The sequence below is a fragment of the Xiphias gladius genome, chromosome 14 (genome assembly GCF_016859285.1).
Source record: "Xiphias gladius isolate SHS-SW01 ecotype Sanya breed wild chromosome 14, ASM1685928v1, whole genome shotgun sequence".
Taxonomy (NCBI): Eukaryota; Metazoa; Chordata; class Actinopteri; order Istiophoriformes; family Xiphiidae; genus Xiphias; species Xiphias gladius.
In genome coordinates this window covers 24,059,052-24,077,073 of record NC_053413.1, presented here as the reverse complement: position 1 = coordinate 24,077,073, position 18,022 = coordinate 24,059,052, and the positions used below count along the sequence as shown (strand labels likewise).

The 18,022-nt window shown below is 40.2% G+C and overlaps 1 protein-coding gene across 18 annotated transcripts in view; it reads right to left on the bottom strand.

The window, feature by feature from the left end:
- LOC120798836 (rho GTPase-activating protein 12-like) overlaps window positions 1–17,433 on the bottom strand; it is a 64,220-nt gene extending 46,787 nt beyond the window's left edge. For all 18 annotated transcript variants that reach the window (XM_040143545.1, XM_040143542.1, XM_040143546.1 and 15 more), the window contains exons 1-2: window positions 17,190–17,433; window positions 8,122–8,887 (exon numbers count right to left, since the gene is read on the bottom strand). In XM_040143545.1, the coding sequence (XP_039999479.1) occupies window positions 8,122–8,814 (693 nt within the window). In that variant the 5' untranslated portion in view covers window positions 8,815–8,887; window positions 17,190–17,433. The remainder of the gene's footprint in view (window positions 1–8,121; window positions 8,888–17,189) is intronic.
- Window positions 17,434–18,022: the final 589 nt, after the last annotated feature.

Here is an 18,022-nt window from a genome sequence, read left to right as displayed (position 1 = left end):
ACCTCTGTGGTTGTATTGGGCCACTGCAAGAAGGGTTTGCAATAAGTAGGACTGCTTTAGGCAACAATGGCCTCACCGTATTTTTGCAATGTCATGAAGTAAGCACCACGATTACACACAAAAACTAAAATTTGCATCTACACATTTTATCTACAAAATGTTTCTGGTCTGAGCTGTAAGAAAATGCGCTCTGTCATGATATGTATCGATATCGCAGTAAAACATTACTTATTGTGTGACTTATCTATATTGCCCGGCCCTTTTTAAAAAGAAAGACATATGTGCACATAGAGCTTTTTTTTCCCCAGTGTTAAAGGGAGTTAAAACTGCAGTGCTACAACATAAACTGTTTAACTTAGACAGCTGCACCACAGCTGGATGACGAGCAGGTGAATTTTAAACGAGGGCAAAAGAAAAAGAAAAGGAGAGATAAGGAAAGACAGAGACAAAAAGTGAGGGTGTCGAACCTGGACTTAGCCCTGCTCTGTTACACAACAGCCAAACACACTGCAAAGGAATGGGTCAGCTGCCAGACTGCCTGAAGCTCTGTGCGTGTGTGTTTGTGTGTCCCAGGTTGAGAACAGTACAGAACAGTACTATGAACCCCTCAGGGCTGCTTCATAACACTGGTGATGAGCACACAAACTGACACTACCACAGTCTGCAGTTCTCCACTGAGATTTCCTGCCTTTTCCCAAATGAACTGCTGTTTGCCGACGGTGGTTTTCCTGAAAGGAGACATCTGGGAAGTCATTTTGAGGATTAAATCCCAAAATACTTTTGAATCCACAACAGAAACAGTGCAACGCCCGCACCAAAGATGTTGTCTTCATTAATTGGTGCTGATGGATTTCAAGACAGGACTAAGACAACAGACATTACAGCTGAAAGGATTAGTGGATTTTAAAAAATTATTCGCAAATATTTGATTACTTGAATTGATTAACAAATCAATTCAAGTACTTTTGAAGCAAAGATGCCCAAAAAATTGTAGGTTCCAGCTTCGCAAAAACAGCAAATCTTCACATTTATTTGTCTTAGAGGATAGTAGATTGACCTTCATTGGTTTCTGGACTGTTTTTTGGCAAAAACAAGCATTCAATACAATCACCATGGGCTTTTGGAAATTGTGATGTTTCCTGACAATTCATGAATCAAACAATTAATCAAATAATAAAGAAAAAACTCTCCAGGATAATAATAAGGAAAATAATTGGTAGTTTCAACTCTTATAAACACAGCATGTCATTGTGCTGACAATCAGTCGTCATCTGGTTGGCTGAACAGTGACCCAGATGTGAGAGAATTGGGTTTGTGACAGAAGGGCAACACTTGTAATCCACAATCAATCTGGCAGGAAACATGACGAAGTAAGATAAGATGAAAAAGAAAGAATATAAACATAAAACTGAGGTTAGGAAAATCATAGTGAAAATAATTTCTGCAAATGTTGGGAGGATGACAAGAGCAGTAAGTCTGGGAAAGTATGTAGATTATTTCATTTCATTGATACTTACACTCGCCCTCTGTCGGCAGTTAAGGACAGAGTGCCCCTAAGCAAGGCATTTAATAGTCGCAGCGATGCTGTTCAGTAGCCAAAAGCAGAAGCAAAAAAAGAAGAGGCTAATGTGTAAAGCGTATCAATGGAAAAAACCAAGGCAAAACTTTAAAAAAAAAAAGAACTTTATCCATAGCAATTAATTCATGCTTTATTAAAATTCTTCACATGGTTTATTACGTTTCCGTCTGGGGGTCCTCGGCGTGAAAATATTTGGGACCCCCTGAAAGAGAGGAAGATTTAGCATCGCAATTACCCTGCTATGAGTTCAGAGTCTCTGAATTGCCACTGCCAACATGTGATATAATACGCCTTTTTAATAGGGCAGAGAAAGAGAATTAACAGCGGTGCAGATGGCCGAGCTTCTATTAGCAGATCCCTCAGATTGCATGTGCGTTTGTATATGTATGAACACATTTGCACGGATGTGTCTGCTCACATGGCTGTCTTTAAATAACTGAACGGAAATGGGTGCGTGTCTCTAATTGTGTGTGGAGAGTGACTGAATGACTGGATTAATAAATTGCTTATTTTAAGATTAATATGCATGGGGGTGTTCGACCACTTACTGTACAACAAGGTGGGACAGTGTAAAGAAACACACATTTCAACGCGACTTCCTGCCACGCTAAGTAGTCAAATAAATAAGGAAGTGCTTCCTCCAATCAATCATCCTGCTGAGAGTCATTAGAGGTTTTTAGCTAATTAAAGGTGTCGTAAAGAATGATGGGAGACTGCAGGGTTGAGTTCGCATTACTGACTTTGACAATCAAAAGGTGTAGGGTACAGAGAGCGGGGTAACTCTTTAAGTGCCCATTTCTTTCAAAAGTGAGACACTAAGCAGAAGCTAAAAACAGCGTGCAAAGAAACAACTGAGTTACGGACTTAAAATGTTCATCTTTCAGATTTTCTGTTTTTTTTTTCCTTTTTCTTTTTTTTTAACTACAGACTTTTAAAGCCTTTTGAGCCTGTTTCTAAGTTACACACTAAAAATTTTCCCTGCAAACATATGGAAAAAAGAGAAAGAGGTTAAAAGTTGACTCAGTTTTTGCAGAATAACCGCCTCAGGTTAATGATGAGGACAAAAAAGTAAGAGGAGAGTTGTGGGTAGACTAGGGCTAATCTATAACACTAATATGGACAGTCAAGGTATCAAAAGATCATGCTAAAGGTCAAATTCAAACAATATCAATCGTAAGGGCCAGACATTGCACACAGCATGTGTACACACACTTTCATTGCACAAGACCAAAGATTAAGGCATGCTCTCACGTGGCAAGAGAAAAAGTCAGGGTCAGGAAACATGACTAAGTTAAAACCTAGTCTATGGCTGGGCCGCCCTTCATCCGTTTGCTTCTCTCCAATTCTCTGGGCCCACATATATATTATTTAATACAGAGGAACTCCCATTTAAGCTGCTCTCATTTACATGTTTTTCTGTTTCTGTTGTCAGACAATGGACAAAGTATGAAGAGGGGACTGAAACGCGACCCATTAAAACGACGTGTTAGACAGCAGTCACTTCCAAGCCATTTCCAAGCTGCTGCTCTGCTCTGCTAAAATCCTTATTTTATTACCGTGTCGTCGTCTGACAAAATCACCATTCACATGAGTTAAAGACAACGGCTCAGTTGTGATTTTGACTATATTTACTTGTAAAATGATCACTAAGAGAGAAAGTTAGAAGCTCATTCACGTCTATGCCAGCTGCCATGCAGTCAACTGAATGAGACCAGAGAGAAGTGGGCCTGCGGAGGGAAAGCCGGCCCTTCCTTGGGGCAATACTGGCGACTCTGTTCTACAGAAAGTAGCTAAGGTTTGTCCAAAAAGTCGCTAGATTCTTTACTAGGTGCTTTTGTGAAGAAAAGTCACTAAAAGGGTGTTCGACAACGGCACTAAGGTAGCAACAGTGTTCGAAAACGCCCCCTTAATGATAAGTCTAACACTCGGCCGGCCGACCAATGATGTAGCTTCATCACTCAGTAAGTCAGTCACTGACATCCGTGTTAAAAAAACCAAAAGAAAAAAAACAACTTAATTTCCAAAACTAATTATATCAGGTTCTTACATTTAGAGGACACAGAATACAGCATACCCAGTGTTTCTCACAAATGATGATCCTAAAGGAGGAGAGATGAGGAAGAGCAGAATGGATGAGGCGGTGCAGTGAAGCAGCAAATTAAAACACACCGAGACCTTGACAACCATTATATTCAGTGGCCGGAGGGAAACATCTGCTTCAGTGGATACAATGTCCATTCCACCTTGGCCAGGGGCTTTAAGATGTACTGAAAGTATCAGGTGATATCTCAGTTGGTAACTTCTACATTTTCGAATTAAGGCTGATGGGCTTATAAGAAAACTCTGTGCAGTTTTTCCAAACATGCCCGGACTGTCTCTTTTATTTCTTTATAATTATGTTTCAGCATGTCTCCTCCGAAATACGTGGTTCCTGCTTTGGGTGCAGTGCATAGTAACAAATAGGGTGGGAGGTGGGGAATAGTAAGGGAAAAGCATTGTTTACCTTCATTAAGTTTTTATGTTAAGTGTGTGTGTGTTTTTTACTAAACCCCTACCCTTGCATGCTGATCCACCAGTATGCCCCAAATGCAACTGTAGACATGCCTCCTAACCTCATTTAAAACCTGACCTGCCTTAAGCTGAACTACCAGCAAAGACTACTTCCCAACAAATGCTATTATCAAACCCCTTTTACTTTGAAGAAGCAGCAAGGAAGGAGTGTGGAGCTGGAATCAACAGCAGAACTTTGTCCCTTCGATCACAGAAAAAACTCCACCCTGGGATTTTGTTCTCAGGTTTCAACATCATTTCAATAAAAAATAATTACTGAAGGGGGAAAAAAGCTCTCAGAAACAGCTGACTTGCTAATTGCGATTTTGCAAGCTCATTAGCTCGGTTGTAAACAGGAGTAAGGTCACACAGTTTATTCACAAAACATAATTGTACAATCAACTCCTGACTGCAATGCCTCATTTTTAGAGCAGACTATGCTCCAAAAATAAAACTGGACTGGGCAGCACAGCTAATAAGCTATGATATCTTTCTCCATCTTGGACTCTCCGGCGTTCTTTTCCCTCAATGGGCAGCACTGTCAAGACGGCAAGCTGTTAGTCACTGGTGCAAATTAATCCGTCAAAAGTTCACCGTAGTTGAACTTGACGCAAAAGTTTTTTGCAGCATTCATACTCACTGCAATTCCATTGAAACTGATTCTTTCTTGAAATGTTGGTGTTTTGAAATCTGTTGTGACAGGGCCCTCAGATGAGAGAAAATTAATGGAGAGAAATCTTCCAAATCAGTCCCTCAGATATCATCAGAATTCAGCATAAAAAGACAGGATACAACATCCCCAAACTGTCTGAGATAACAAGGAATAGATGATATAATCACAGCCAAACAATATAAAAAATTCCAAGGAGCGAAGCCTGGAGGATAATTGAAAAGTTGCAACTGCTGAAAGTGGACTAGTCACACAAGTAGTGACAAAGTAGGGCCCCACTGTCAGGTCCAGTGCAGCAGATAAGAGCCTGGTAAGGAGTTGTGCAGCTCTGCAGACACACTCATCACAGCCTGACCAAGTAGCTTATCAGAAGGAGCTGCATGAGCTTGCAATAAAGAGTAAGAGCCTAGCAGCCTGAGACACAAACACACAGATCTACTTTCTGCATTTACGCTGACACTTTGGTTTTATGTTCAGTAAATCTCCAACTTTAATGGTCACTCTTTTCCTTCCTAATCCCTAAAAATGACACAACAAGAAAGGGAAGAGGCTAAGGCAACACATGAGAAGAGAAATCATGAGAACAGAGACAGAGGAGAGGCAGGTTCTGCATGTTTTAGGAAATCCTGAATCACACCTCTGGTGTTATCACCAGCAGCTTGCTGCAAGGACAAAGGAAAAACAAACAAGCAACCCACTGAAACTAGGACAGTTTCAAATCACCAATGACCACCTTCTAGCTCACATGAGCTTAGTAGGACTATGGAGCTGCCTGACCAAACAACAAAAAAAAAGAAACAGTGAAGTGTTAACAGTTCTGTTATTTGCATGTCCTTCCTGATATGAGTTGGGGATGAGGAAAACCATGTCACATCATTTCTTTCCAATAGCAGGACATCGCAGAGCATTATCACACCGAGGCCACTTATAAAACGAAAACCATCATCGGCGTTGTAAACATGACTATTTTACTCTTGTGTCAATAGAAATTACTAATATAAACAAAACTTTTACAACATCAGGAAAAAATTCAATTTAGTTGCTATCTACTCCTCAACTGTGTATTTCAAGACACACCCAAAAAATTCAGTCATGGTGCTGGAGCTCCACTTATATATATATTTAGTTTGCAGATTGTGCCTTTAACCATCTGTGATTAAATAAGTGTAGCATAAAGCATTAGTACTGTTGCTGTAATTACTTACAGTCTAATATAGATGACATTTACATGACATTGATATAGAACAATGAGTCAACTGTTAACCATACGCTTGTTAGAGGTGTCCTGATATCGAAATTTGAAAACAGCCAATAAAAAATTACAATTTTCTGTTGCCATGTTACAAAAGTGCTTCACTCATTAACTGGAAAAGTTTCTGAGCGAGGGGGAACCAGATTAGCCTCGTGACAAAAGAGATTTTTGACATTTTGTATTTGTTGTGATGATTGCACTTGTGGAATCAAATGACTCAGAGTATGAGAAAAATCACAAAGCGTCTATTTGCAGAGAAAGCTGGACAGGTTGTATACATAACCAAAACAAGCATGGCAACCCTGACCTTTCTCCTGCCATTTACACAGCTCACAGAATGGGAGAGGAAGGAAGGGACACCATTGTGGACTGAATTTCTTTCAGAGCATATACTGTACTGACTTTGAAAGAGTACATGTTCATTTTTAGATAACCTTTAACAAACACATCATACTGAATCACAGTGACATCATTGTGTGATGTATCCTTCTGAAATCAGTACTTCTGAAAATAAAGTTGACGAAGTGTTGGTGGGGGCAAAAGTAACTAAAAGAGCTGCTTTCCCTGGTAGTTTTGTTTTGCTTGCACTGAAATAGTCTAAAAGAAAAACAAAGTGTCACTTTGTAGATGTGAAGTGAGTCCTTTTAGATAAATCAATGCCGGCATTTACGAGAAAAACCTACATTTTAGGGGCACTCTGGTACGACTTTGAAAGACTGAATGCGATTTTTTTGTTACTTAATACAAAATGTGTTTTGGGAAATATGGAAAATATGCATTTTTACCAGTAATTATATCATGCAATTATAGCAGCTATAGTTTATTTAAACTGGTTAACAAGCGATTCAATGTTAGTGAAACATGGAGTTGGTTTGTTCATAGAATCACAAAGCAATACAAATAACATATTAAAAATGTGCAAGAGCTACTACAAATCTCTCCAAGTTTGCCAACACAAATAACTTTGTAAAGTTGTGCAATGCTGTGCTAGATGACTACTCGTTTGCCATGGTACCATGGTAGAATTGATATTTATGACATATTAGTATAGGTAATGATCTTCAGGGCAAAATTCAGCAAACTGTAAAAGCACTATTCTATGCATGCGTATCTTGAACACAACTATGACTCCTATTCCCTCTTTCCTACAGTGACACACAAACAGAGGTCTACTCCCAGTGGCAGCACCACACAGACCTGTTTCTATTTTCTCACAGCCTTTTGTTCAGCAGCAGGCTGAGCTAATGATTTCAGGAACAAACACCCCCACTGACCAAGCTCACAAGTAAAGAGCTGCCTCATCTTACTGAGGCTTTCTGACTGAAGCTGCATTGGCTGCAAGGTACTGGGCCAGATCGCTCCCCTGGTCAAAAAAAAAAAAAAAAAAAAAACTTTCTTTAGTAGGTCACTGAAAGATGTGCAAAATAGATAAAAAAGGGAAGAACTGCCTAGATTTACAGCAACAACAGGAGAAAAATAAGTGGAGCATACTACACAAACCCTTTAGTGACAATTTCATTGTGACCTGGTAAATTATCTACCTACAATAAATGTTTGATATAAAATATCACTTGTACAATTAAACAATATGGGCACCAATAGACACAATTATAGGAAGAGGCAGAGGGTCAACATCACGATTGGCAGAGGTTCACTGTGAGCACTTATTTTACATTTGTTCAGCTGCAGATGATCCCCACAGCCTGAATGCAAATGTCCCTTCCGTAAAAAATGATCACTGTATGTGTATTTCAAGTGCGGCACATAAAACAGCTGTTGACAATGGTCTTAAATCAACAATTGACCGCAGACGGCTGCATTGCATGATATGTGCATCAGACTACAGACTCTCGTGATGTCTGTGGGGTGATAACAGTATGTATATTAGTTCTTTCGGGAGGTCTATTCTTAGCTTTTATTTAAAACAGCCTTAGACTTCTGTTTAAACTAAAGTAATATCTAGTGGAAATGTTCCTTGAAGGAGGAAGAGAGTGAAACTGGGTCTCAGAATGTGTATGAAGATATTTGACAACATCAGAAAAAAAGTTTTTTAAGTTTGTCTGACTTTACCTGGAGATGTTCAGTGGAAGAGCTGCTCAGTTCATCTCCAGACTCAGAGTCATTGGCGGGTCTCTCTTCCCCTGCAGAGTCACAGTGCTGGGTGCTGTCCACGTCCAGCGGGGCCCTGGCCATCTCTGGGGATCGAGCTCGAGTACGGGGCAGAGTGCTGGACCCTCCTCTTTGGGTAGGCTGAGGACCTCCCCCATGGACAGGAATCAGCAGAGCTCGTTCGTGGTCTGTGGGGGGGCTAGGGGCATGATGGTGGTCATTGTCCCTGCGTTGGCTGGGGGGACTGAAGTGCCCTGAAGAAGCAGTTTGTGCGGAGGGTGAGCGACGACTGGACTCGTGTCTGTGAAGGCTCTCAGCAGACCGATCTTGGAGTCCCAGCTCCAGATTGGTTGGCTTTACCCAGAGTACACTTGCACTTTGGGGAGGTGCGTTGCCGGTGGCAGCCGGATGATGTGGGATGGGTTTAGGAGGTGGCATGAGGGCTTTGCGGACCTCTCGGACATACTGAGCAGGTACATAAAAAGCTTTAGTCCCCTCCTCTTTCTTCACCTGCCACCAGTCATCGTTGGTTTTCTTGACCAGCATGTAGCATTCCCCCTGCCGGATGGTGATGAGGCGGTCCTTGGACTTGTACTCATAGTCATACTCCACCTCGATGTAGACCTGTCCCGGGGCAATAGGCAGTTCCGCCATGACGCCTCTGACTGTCCACCAGGCAGCTCACCGCAAGAGGAAAATGTTTATTAGCATGGCTTCATAAGCAAACCTGAGAAAAAACAAACAAACAAAAAAAAATAACTAACTAAAAAAATCAGGGTAAATAAAAGTAAATATACCCAGGTCAGTAAATTTACATTTTTTTTAAAATACTTTCTATTGTTATTTTATATTCCATAATGATGTCTAACCAATACCTGGGCCTTGGCTACCATGGTGGCCTCGTGCTTAATACATGTAATTGCAATGTCCCCTGTTGGAATCAGCCCAAAGACTTTTGTCCAATTAAAACAACACGCTGAAAATATTAAAATATTTATACAAAGTTCATGACAAAAAAAGATAATATTATGTACTGGTCTCTTTTTCAAACAGAAAAATGTTTTTTTAAATTGCCAATTAGCATTACATTGACAGTGGCCTTTCATTTAAGGGAGTTGTAAGAGAGTACAGTAGTTTACTTTCCATTAGAAACATCGTTTTATTCCAAAATTAATACCTTAGGGAACGCAAATTTTAGTACAACACTAGGAAAAATCCTTCAGCAAAAATAAAGTTTTGAGTTTTACATTTGTCTATGTTTGGAATAAAAAGAAGAAAAACTGGGTAGTAGGCACCAGCAGCAATATTAACCATCAACAGTCAAGGGAAACAGTTTCACCTAAGGAAACTAAAACTTAATTAATTGAAAAATCCAAGGAAAGGGGGAAATGCAGAAATGGAATAAAGTTGTTAAATTGTGATGACCCCTCAAAGAGTTCATTTAAGAAACTGAAATAGTATTTAAAAAAGTGAAACAACAATCGTATAGTTTATCACCTCAAGTTTTGGTAATGTATTTAGAAATCAGATAAAGCTTCCTCTTCTTGTCCTGTCTCTCTTACACAACATATACCACAACAAAGACACAAACAACCAAATGTATTTTAACGCCTAATACTCCCCTAACCCAATCAGAACAATTGAATAAGATACAGACTGAAGGGCTTTAATCCTCTTCAAAGGCTGAGTGTACAGTCCGCTCAGAGCTCCAGAGCAGCACATAACATTAGACAGAAGGAGGGGAGACATTAATGTGACTCACATGGTCTTCTTACACTACTGCATCTTTCTCCCTCTCTGTTCCTGTCTGCTAATGACAGCAACTGAGGCATGTTGCTGCTGAGCGGAGAGATTAGTTGAATCACACACATACTTTCCAGCTGAAGTCACATTTGTACACACACACACACACACACACACACACACACACACACACACACACACACACACACACACACACACACACACACACACACACAAAAACACACACAAAAACACACACACAAATAAACACACGCACACTCTTAAAACATGAGGTGAGGCTGCAACACACCTTGAGCAACCTGAACTTTGAAGTGGCTTTTCTTTTTTTTCTTTTTTTTAGTGTAATTTAAAAAAAAAGAATGCTCATAACTCAACAGAGAGACAACAAGAAGCATGTGATGGAACCAAGCCTTAGTTAAAAAGGCCCTGAATGTCTTATCTATAAAAATCCAACAGCCAAATAAAGTTATAGTACTCGTTTTTGCCAGTGGACAGGGGCGTGACATGATGAGATGTTGTCATATACTGCCTCAGGCTACCTCTGTGGATGCATTGTTTTGATGGAAACAGATGGTACCACATTGCTACTAGTGTTAGCTGGAGTCTAAGGTAGTAGGTAGTGGTATCAGCAGTAGTAGTTGCTGTAGTAAGAACAAAAATATTTGATGCTCTAACAAGTTTAATACCTTAAATCTTAATTTTGTATCTTGCCTCTGTAGCTCTGTTTAGTGTCAGACTTTTACTTCATAATGTTGTTGGGAGAGAGGTTTGGATTTCAGATTGGTTTTCAGGCGCAACTGTCAAAAATTTTAAAATATCAAGTTGAAATTTCCTCGTTTTGCAATTGTTAGTACTTGTAAACATGTTTGTCATTAGCTCAGGGACTATTTCTTTAAAAAAAACCCACTACATTTGGAGAGTAATGTAGCTCTTGTGGCGAGTTTTTGGAGATGTAGGGCACACCATAAGACGTCTAGGTACACTGCTTACTAATTGTCCTGTAAAACCTTTTACACATTAACCTGAAATTTAGGTCTCTTATGGAAAAGAAGTGTAAGAACCAGGAAAAGTAAGATTTTAAGAGTTTTCTCATTCATATTTTAGTAAGTCCACAATAAAACAAAAACATTTAAGATGATAGTAAACTGTTCAGACAGGTCAGACAAAACAAATTGCTATCTGGACAGTTTTCACAATTTTTTGACTTTTTCTAGACTAAACAATCAATCGAGGAAGTAATTGGTGGATAATCTATCATGAAAATAATCTTTACTTGCCACCCTGGTAATAATTGAAACGCTACATCCATCTCAAACATCCTAATCATTACTGGGACCTCAGAGTTTATACTCCAAAATAACACATGGCAAAACACAGCATTCCTCTCATGTTGTAATAGGTACTCCCTGGCCTTCCAAAAATTTCATGCAATGTCCCCTGCCATCCAAAACAAAACAAAATTGAGGCTCTGTGTACTTTTGCCCCAGCCGGGCAACAACCCAGACGGTGGTTTCAAAGAAAGTGGTGTAGTCTGAGCCTCATCTGATCTAGATGAGGTGACAGGATATTACGACGTCAGTAGCAGTTGGAGCAGGATATGACAGTGGCTGTCATAACTGCAATCCCACAAAGTATTCAGTGAGTCACATCCACCGCAACCTTTGCCTTAAAAACCAAGATGAAAACTATGATTTTGCTTCTATTTTCATCATGCACACAACGACACATAGCCCATGATGACTTTTCTTCAGAGTTCATCAGAGTCACATCTCTTTTTCAGCCCGGCCCCACTGCTGCTGACTGGGCACCAAACCAACCACACAACAAATACCTTCCACTGCCAGGTCTATGTGTATGTCAGACCGCCGAAATCCCAATGGATCTATTTGGGAAGCATATGTTCTTAATCAGTGTGTGTCCAAAGAATCCGTGATTACCATAACATCGGAAGTATACATATTATACAGAGATAAAACAACATGAGCTACGCCCTTTTACAACCACTTGATTCATCTTTAAATTGTTTTAAAGAGTTGTCACCATAGAAGCGACAGCTGAACAGTAAACATGGGTTGCGCAGCCGTTATCTAGGCATTTATGTGGCATCTCTGTTTACTTTCAGTGGGGCATTATCTTAATAAAGATCTGTGATTAGGTGTGATTAGGGCCAACAGCACTTTGATTGCTCCTGATGCATTGACCGGAGGGATAATATCACCAGCAGGCACTGAGGTAAATCTCACCAAATGTACTACCTGCTCAGACCATCCATTAACCAAATTGAAACAAAACACTGCCTCAGATGCTAATTTTCAGCTCACAGTAACAATACACAGAATGCAGGTGGCTAATGATGCATTAGACTGGGTGATGGGCATATCATCACAAGAACTGGATGCCTCCCTCATTAACCTGTGACCTGCTAATTCAGCTGGCTGGCCTGACGGGAAGACGACTGTTTTGTCTATTTCCATCTAATCCTCCTGCTGAAGACAGGTGCACTCCAGGGCACAACAGACAGCAAAGCTGCTTAGTAATATTTAGGTGCGCAACTACCGATTTTTTTCATTATTGACTAATCTGCCGGTTCTTTTCTCAACTAATCAAATATTCGGTAAAATAATGTGCAAAAAATGAAATCAAAGATATAAATGAAGCCTGTAGTTGTAACGGTGAAACAAAAAACCCAAATGCAAATAAATGTAAGTGCAGGAAAATAATGATTTTCCTTAAATCATCAAGGTTAACAGTGTTGATAAAATACCGTAATAATGATCAAGTTTCAATCAAAAACAAATGAGGAGCATTGTTATCAATTTCAACCAGCCCTCACTCACATCCTCCACAGTAGGTGTGAGATTTTATCTGTGAACTCGGCTATGGTGAATGCTCTGGTTCGCACTCAGTCACGGTGATGCACTTCATACAAGAACTCTGTGGTTTGCCCAGAACAAGTTTAGTCAACTCTGCCACAGCCTTATCTTTCCTATGGTCCTCGCCTTTTGGGAAGAATAACTAGGAGTCTGACTTTGTTCGGAGGCTGCATTCTAGAGGTATTACCTGGCTGGTAAATTAGTCAAAGTGGGCTGGAAATTTTGGGACTTTAGTCACTGCAGCATTTAGACAAAAGTTCATTTCCTGCCTTCCTTGCACAACATTTCCCCTAGTTGTTCTTTTCACTGGTCTTTAATACCCTGCCAAAGCTTTTAGGTAAATAACCAACCAGTCTGACAGCTGTTGATTAAAATAGTCACTCGGACTGAAACACATCATCTCACATGATGAACTTTATTTAATAACAACAAGAAAATTAAAGATTTTCAAACTTTTTTTTACCATGTTAAAAAATGTTCCATTCTATTACAGCTCATATGCAAAAATATGTGCAACAAAATTTGAGACAAGAACTTTTTTTGTATTTTCAGGTCAAAATCCAATTAGGCTTTGAAAACTTCTGTACTTGAAAGCAGTTATACCTTTTTTTTTTTTTTTGGAATTATAAACAATGAACTGATTAATTGGTTAAACTATTTTGATAATTGATTAATTATTTGAGTCTTTTTTTCTAGCAAAAATGCCAAACATTTTCTGGTTCCGGCTTCTAAGACGTGAGAATTTGCAGCTTTTCTTTTTTGTGACTGTAAAGTGACTATGTTTGGATTTTGGAGTGTTGGCTTACACAAAGCAACATCGACGATGCCAAGACAACGACATTGGTAGACATCACCTTGGGTATTAGGAAATTGCGATGGACATTTTTTTTCATTATTTTCTACCATTTTACAGGGCAAACAATTGACTGATTGAGAAAATAAACAAGCAGATTAATCGATGATGAAAACAGCCTTATCATTTTAAAACCAATGAAACAACACTTTTTTTTTTTTTTACAATCTTGTCCCTCCATTCTCCTCAGCAGAAAAAAAAATCTCTTTCCAAATATCCTAGCATTAATATCAATTTAATAAAAAACCAACGCTCTGAAAATGCCATTATCCAAATGACTTACGCTAGGCAAGTCTACAAATAACACACAAATTAAGACTTTTTGAGCACTCTTATTCTTCATATTGAAAAGCATTTAGAAGGTTAAGTACCTGGGAGCTGTTGTCTCTTTCATTTATCCTTGTCTAGATTAAGCGCCAGCATCAACACCTCTATCTAGTAGACAGCAAGAATCTTCTAAGAGTCCAATCAGCAAAATCAGAGGAAGCACCTTAATTTAATGTGATGGTAATAAGATTTACAGGGGGGGTTTGGGGTGAATGAGTGGGCAGGAAAGATAAAACCATGCAGAGCTACAGGACATAAAGACAGGGCCTTGGCTGATCTGCTGGGAGTGATGGGACGGTGGAAGAGTTGTGTCTGGGTCTGTCAGAACTGATCTGTGCTGAAAAATCCGCTGCTGTCAGCACATGTAGGGAACACACCCTCCCATTTTCTCCCGCCAAAGCAAAACAGAAAACAGTACCTTGGAAAGGGTTCTCCATTGTGAATGCACAAAATGTTGGCAGGGATAACACGGACAAGTGAGGCAGCGGGGTCACTAGTCTGCATCAGGTCTCACATGACGCTTGTTAACCAGACTGTATCTATCTAAAGTGGGTGGCCAGTGATTACTTTGAATTAGTTATTTTTTCCTCACAGAGAGCAAACTTCTTTCCCATCATAGCATCATTTAAAGAGAAGGGAAAGGACTCTGTAGTGAGATGGTTATCATCCTCACTAACCTCATTTAAAGCATAGCGTTGCTATGGAACAGCCAGTGATGTTAACCTTTCAGAAACAAAGATATTGGCTATTTTTCCCATTTACTCAAGGTAATTCACAAACATCACTGTCAACAGTTTTCACGTGTCTGGAAAGAAGTGTTGCCCTTAAAGTGAATATAATGGATATTTTTATAACAAAATCAAATAACAATGAGAAAATGTGGTCGCTCATAGTGATGAACCTACTGAAAATTAGCAACCAAATCTGCAGCTCCCCTCAGCTCTACAGAGCTTTATAGCTAGTTTCCGCCATATGTTTAACTGCCCAGCCACAACATTACTTCTCTGTTTCACTCTCACGGTTCTCATAGTGTCATAGCAGGAGAGACACAGTTAGAGACTAGCTGGTGAACATGGTGGAGAATTTAGTAGCTAAAGGGCAACATATTCCCCTCAGGAGTTGGTAGAGAGCAAAAACAGAGCAGGGAGAGGGTGAATATTGGACTTGCATTTGCCAGGTGCCTAGAAACAGGACTCCACATGAATGATAATGTTGCTCTGTAACTGCAGGATGGTTGCTAACAAGTTCGCCATACCAACTTAAAAGGTAATGACATGTCCAGTGCTGTGTTAATAATTTTTTTTCCACTGTGCCAAAGTGGCTAAAAAAATAAATACATAAATCAGTGCAGGCTTGCAAGTTTTGCAAATGTCATTTTTTAAGTGCCTCTACTATATTGGGGTGGAGCAGACATCTCAGAGACATAACGTCTCAACATGGCATTGCCCTGACCCTTTAACACGGTAAAACCGATGAACAATTTGTAACGTCAGAAACAAGCAGAAGCAGTCAATTAGTGCACTGTGGCCTCCACATGCAGCCACATCAAATATAGGTCCTCGCTGCCCTAAACAGCTTGGGTTCAGCACAGGCTGTCCCACTTAGGCATCTCTCACCACAACTTTCCTCGAAACTCAACTCCCCAAGGTCCCCCGGCACTGTCATAAGACACAGTCTGTCACACTTCAGCAACCCACAGCTGCAGCTCACTTAACATGGGAATCTTGAGAGAGGACAGAATTGAGAGCACACAGCATAAATAAAACACAAAAAGAACCTGTTTATAGGCAGGTAGGTCACCCACTGCAATAATGAGAGTAGGCAGTGGAATATTCAATTCGATATGGCATCACCCTCTTGCCATAAAGTAAATCTTTCTCCTCACATTTTCTGGAAATTAAACCAGTTGACCGGCTACAAGTTGCACCACAGACTTGTGAGGAGAGAATCTATGATGTGATTTAGGGCGTTCAAACACTTGCCTATTTCATCTACAGAGAATTTGTCCATTTGACAATTTAGAGTTGCTACTAACGTGTAATATATTAAATTATCTTTTGATGACTTGACTAGTCTAGAAAATGTCGCAAAACACCAAAAAATGCCCATCACAGTTTCCCAAAGCACAGGCTGAAGCCTTCAAATTGCTTGATATTTCCCAGCAAAAAGGTGCAAAACACAAAAATATCCAATGTACAACTCAGAAAATGAGCTAATCCTCACATTTCTTAACCAAATATTTGACATGTTTGCTTGATGAATGACTTGAATTACTCATCCACTCTTCAAAACTGGTGTCACTTCACAATTTCTGTCAACTGACTGATCAACTAATCGACGATCATTCATCCCTAATCAAAGCATCATTTTAGTAATGGTAGTAATAGTGGGCGTAAGAGCTTTTGGCCAATAATCTATGCTGATTTACACTATTATGAATACCTGGAAGGTGGTTGCTTTTTTGAGACAACACTCTGGGGTGCTATAATTTTGGACAGGAATTTGTCTTTGTGGTTATCGTTACGAGATAAATCAATGCTCAACTAATCGAAAGATCTGCGCACAGATCAATGGACACTATCTGTACTGTTTTTTTGGGGGTTTTTTTTACTGCAGTTTCTCAAACCACAGAGATGGAAAACTGTGACATCCAAACCTCTAATAATGACTGTAACACACTTTATCAAAAAAAAAAAATCAAATTCAGTGGGTAAAATGACATTTCACCTGCTTTGTGAGCAGCAGGACTGCTGCACCATGACAGTTGAATTTCACCGCTGGCAGCCAATGAAGTTAACCCACAACCAAAAACCATTTTTGTCTTAGCTAACGGCTTAACTGCAAGTTTATGGTACCAAACAAAGCCCCAATGGGGGTATAAATAGACCTCTGTCAGACCTCTGTTGCTAGTGTGTATTTTTCTACGCTCTGATGATGGGTAGTATTCCTGAACGGATTACCTTTACAGTTCCTAATATTTTGAAAGCATTCCTCTTAACTTTTTTTTAAACTATGCCATTACTTTTGTCCACTTTCAATAAGGCTTCAAAAGTCTTACCTTTAACTTATATTCACGTTTTCTGATCTTAACACGGAGTTCTCGGCAGGACGTCCGCTTTCGGAGCTAATCTGTCGCTAACGTTAGCTAGCTAATTAGCTTTATGGCTAAAACATTCCCCAGTGTCCCAGACACCGGCGCACCTTTCACGTACCTTCTGTGCGGGAGTGAGACACTCCGCGGGGCAAAGAAAAACGCGCTCCTGGGTGAGGTTAAATGCCGGTAGATTTCCCTGTCGACCGACCGCCGTTTGAAACTACTTCTCCACTTGTCAGGTCAGTCAGATAGCGGCGCTCCCGTCTCTCCTGTTCTTCCCAGGCCGGTGTAATAATCCACAGCACTGCTCGCTCCCGTGCACTCACGCTTGCTCTCACAACTTCGGCAACTACCTTCGAACAAAGACCGTCTACTGACGAGATGCATTACTCCCCTTTTTTTTTTTTCCTTTTCCAGGACTCTGACCTCGCTTTCCGGTCGGAACATACCCCGCAGTAAACTTTGGCGTTACCATAGCGACCAAGGTCCGAACCGAAATGTCGGGCTACAAAACAAATACAGTTTTACTTGACAGTTGAGACAACCGTTCTCTCATGTGAACCGGTACACAGTTAATGTCCACTACTTCTGTGTTAGCATTAGTTAGTTAGTTAGTTAGTTAGTTAGTTAGTTAGCATTAAATTCCATCAACCCGTTAAAAGCAGCGCAACGTTTTGGGCGAGCGGAAAAATGTCCCGAGTGAGTGCTCTTGTCGGGTTTTTGCTCTATGGTCCGAGCCCGCAGGTGTTCGGGATCGAAAACTGGAAATCAGCGCCACCTGGCGGTAAGGAAACGAAGACACAGCTACACTGCAAGAGGAACTTCCAAAAACAAATATTAATTGTTTAATAATAATTGGATCTGGAGAGAGAGAGAGAGAAGTTTCTCCGGCCCAGTCGTTACTGCTGCAGACTCACGTTAAACTATATACGTGTGTGTGTGTGTGTGTGT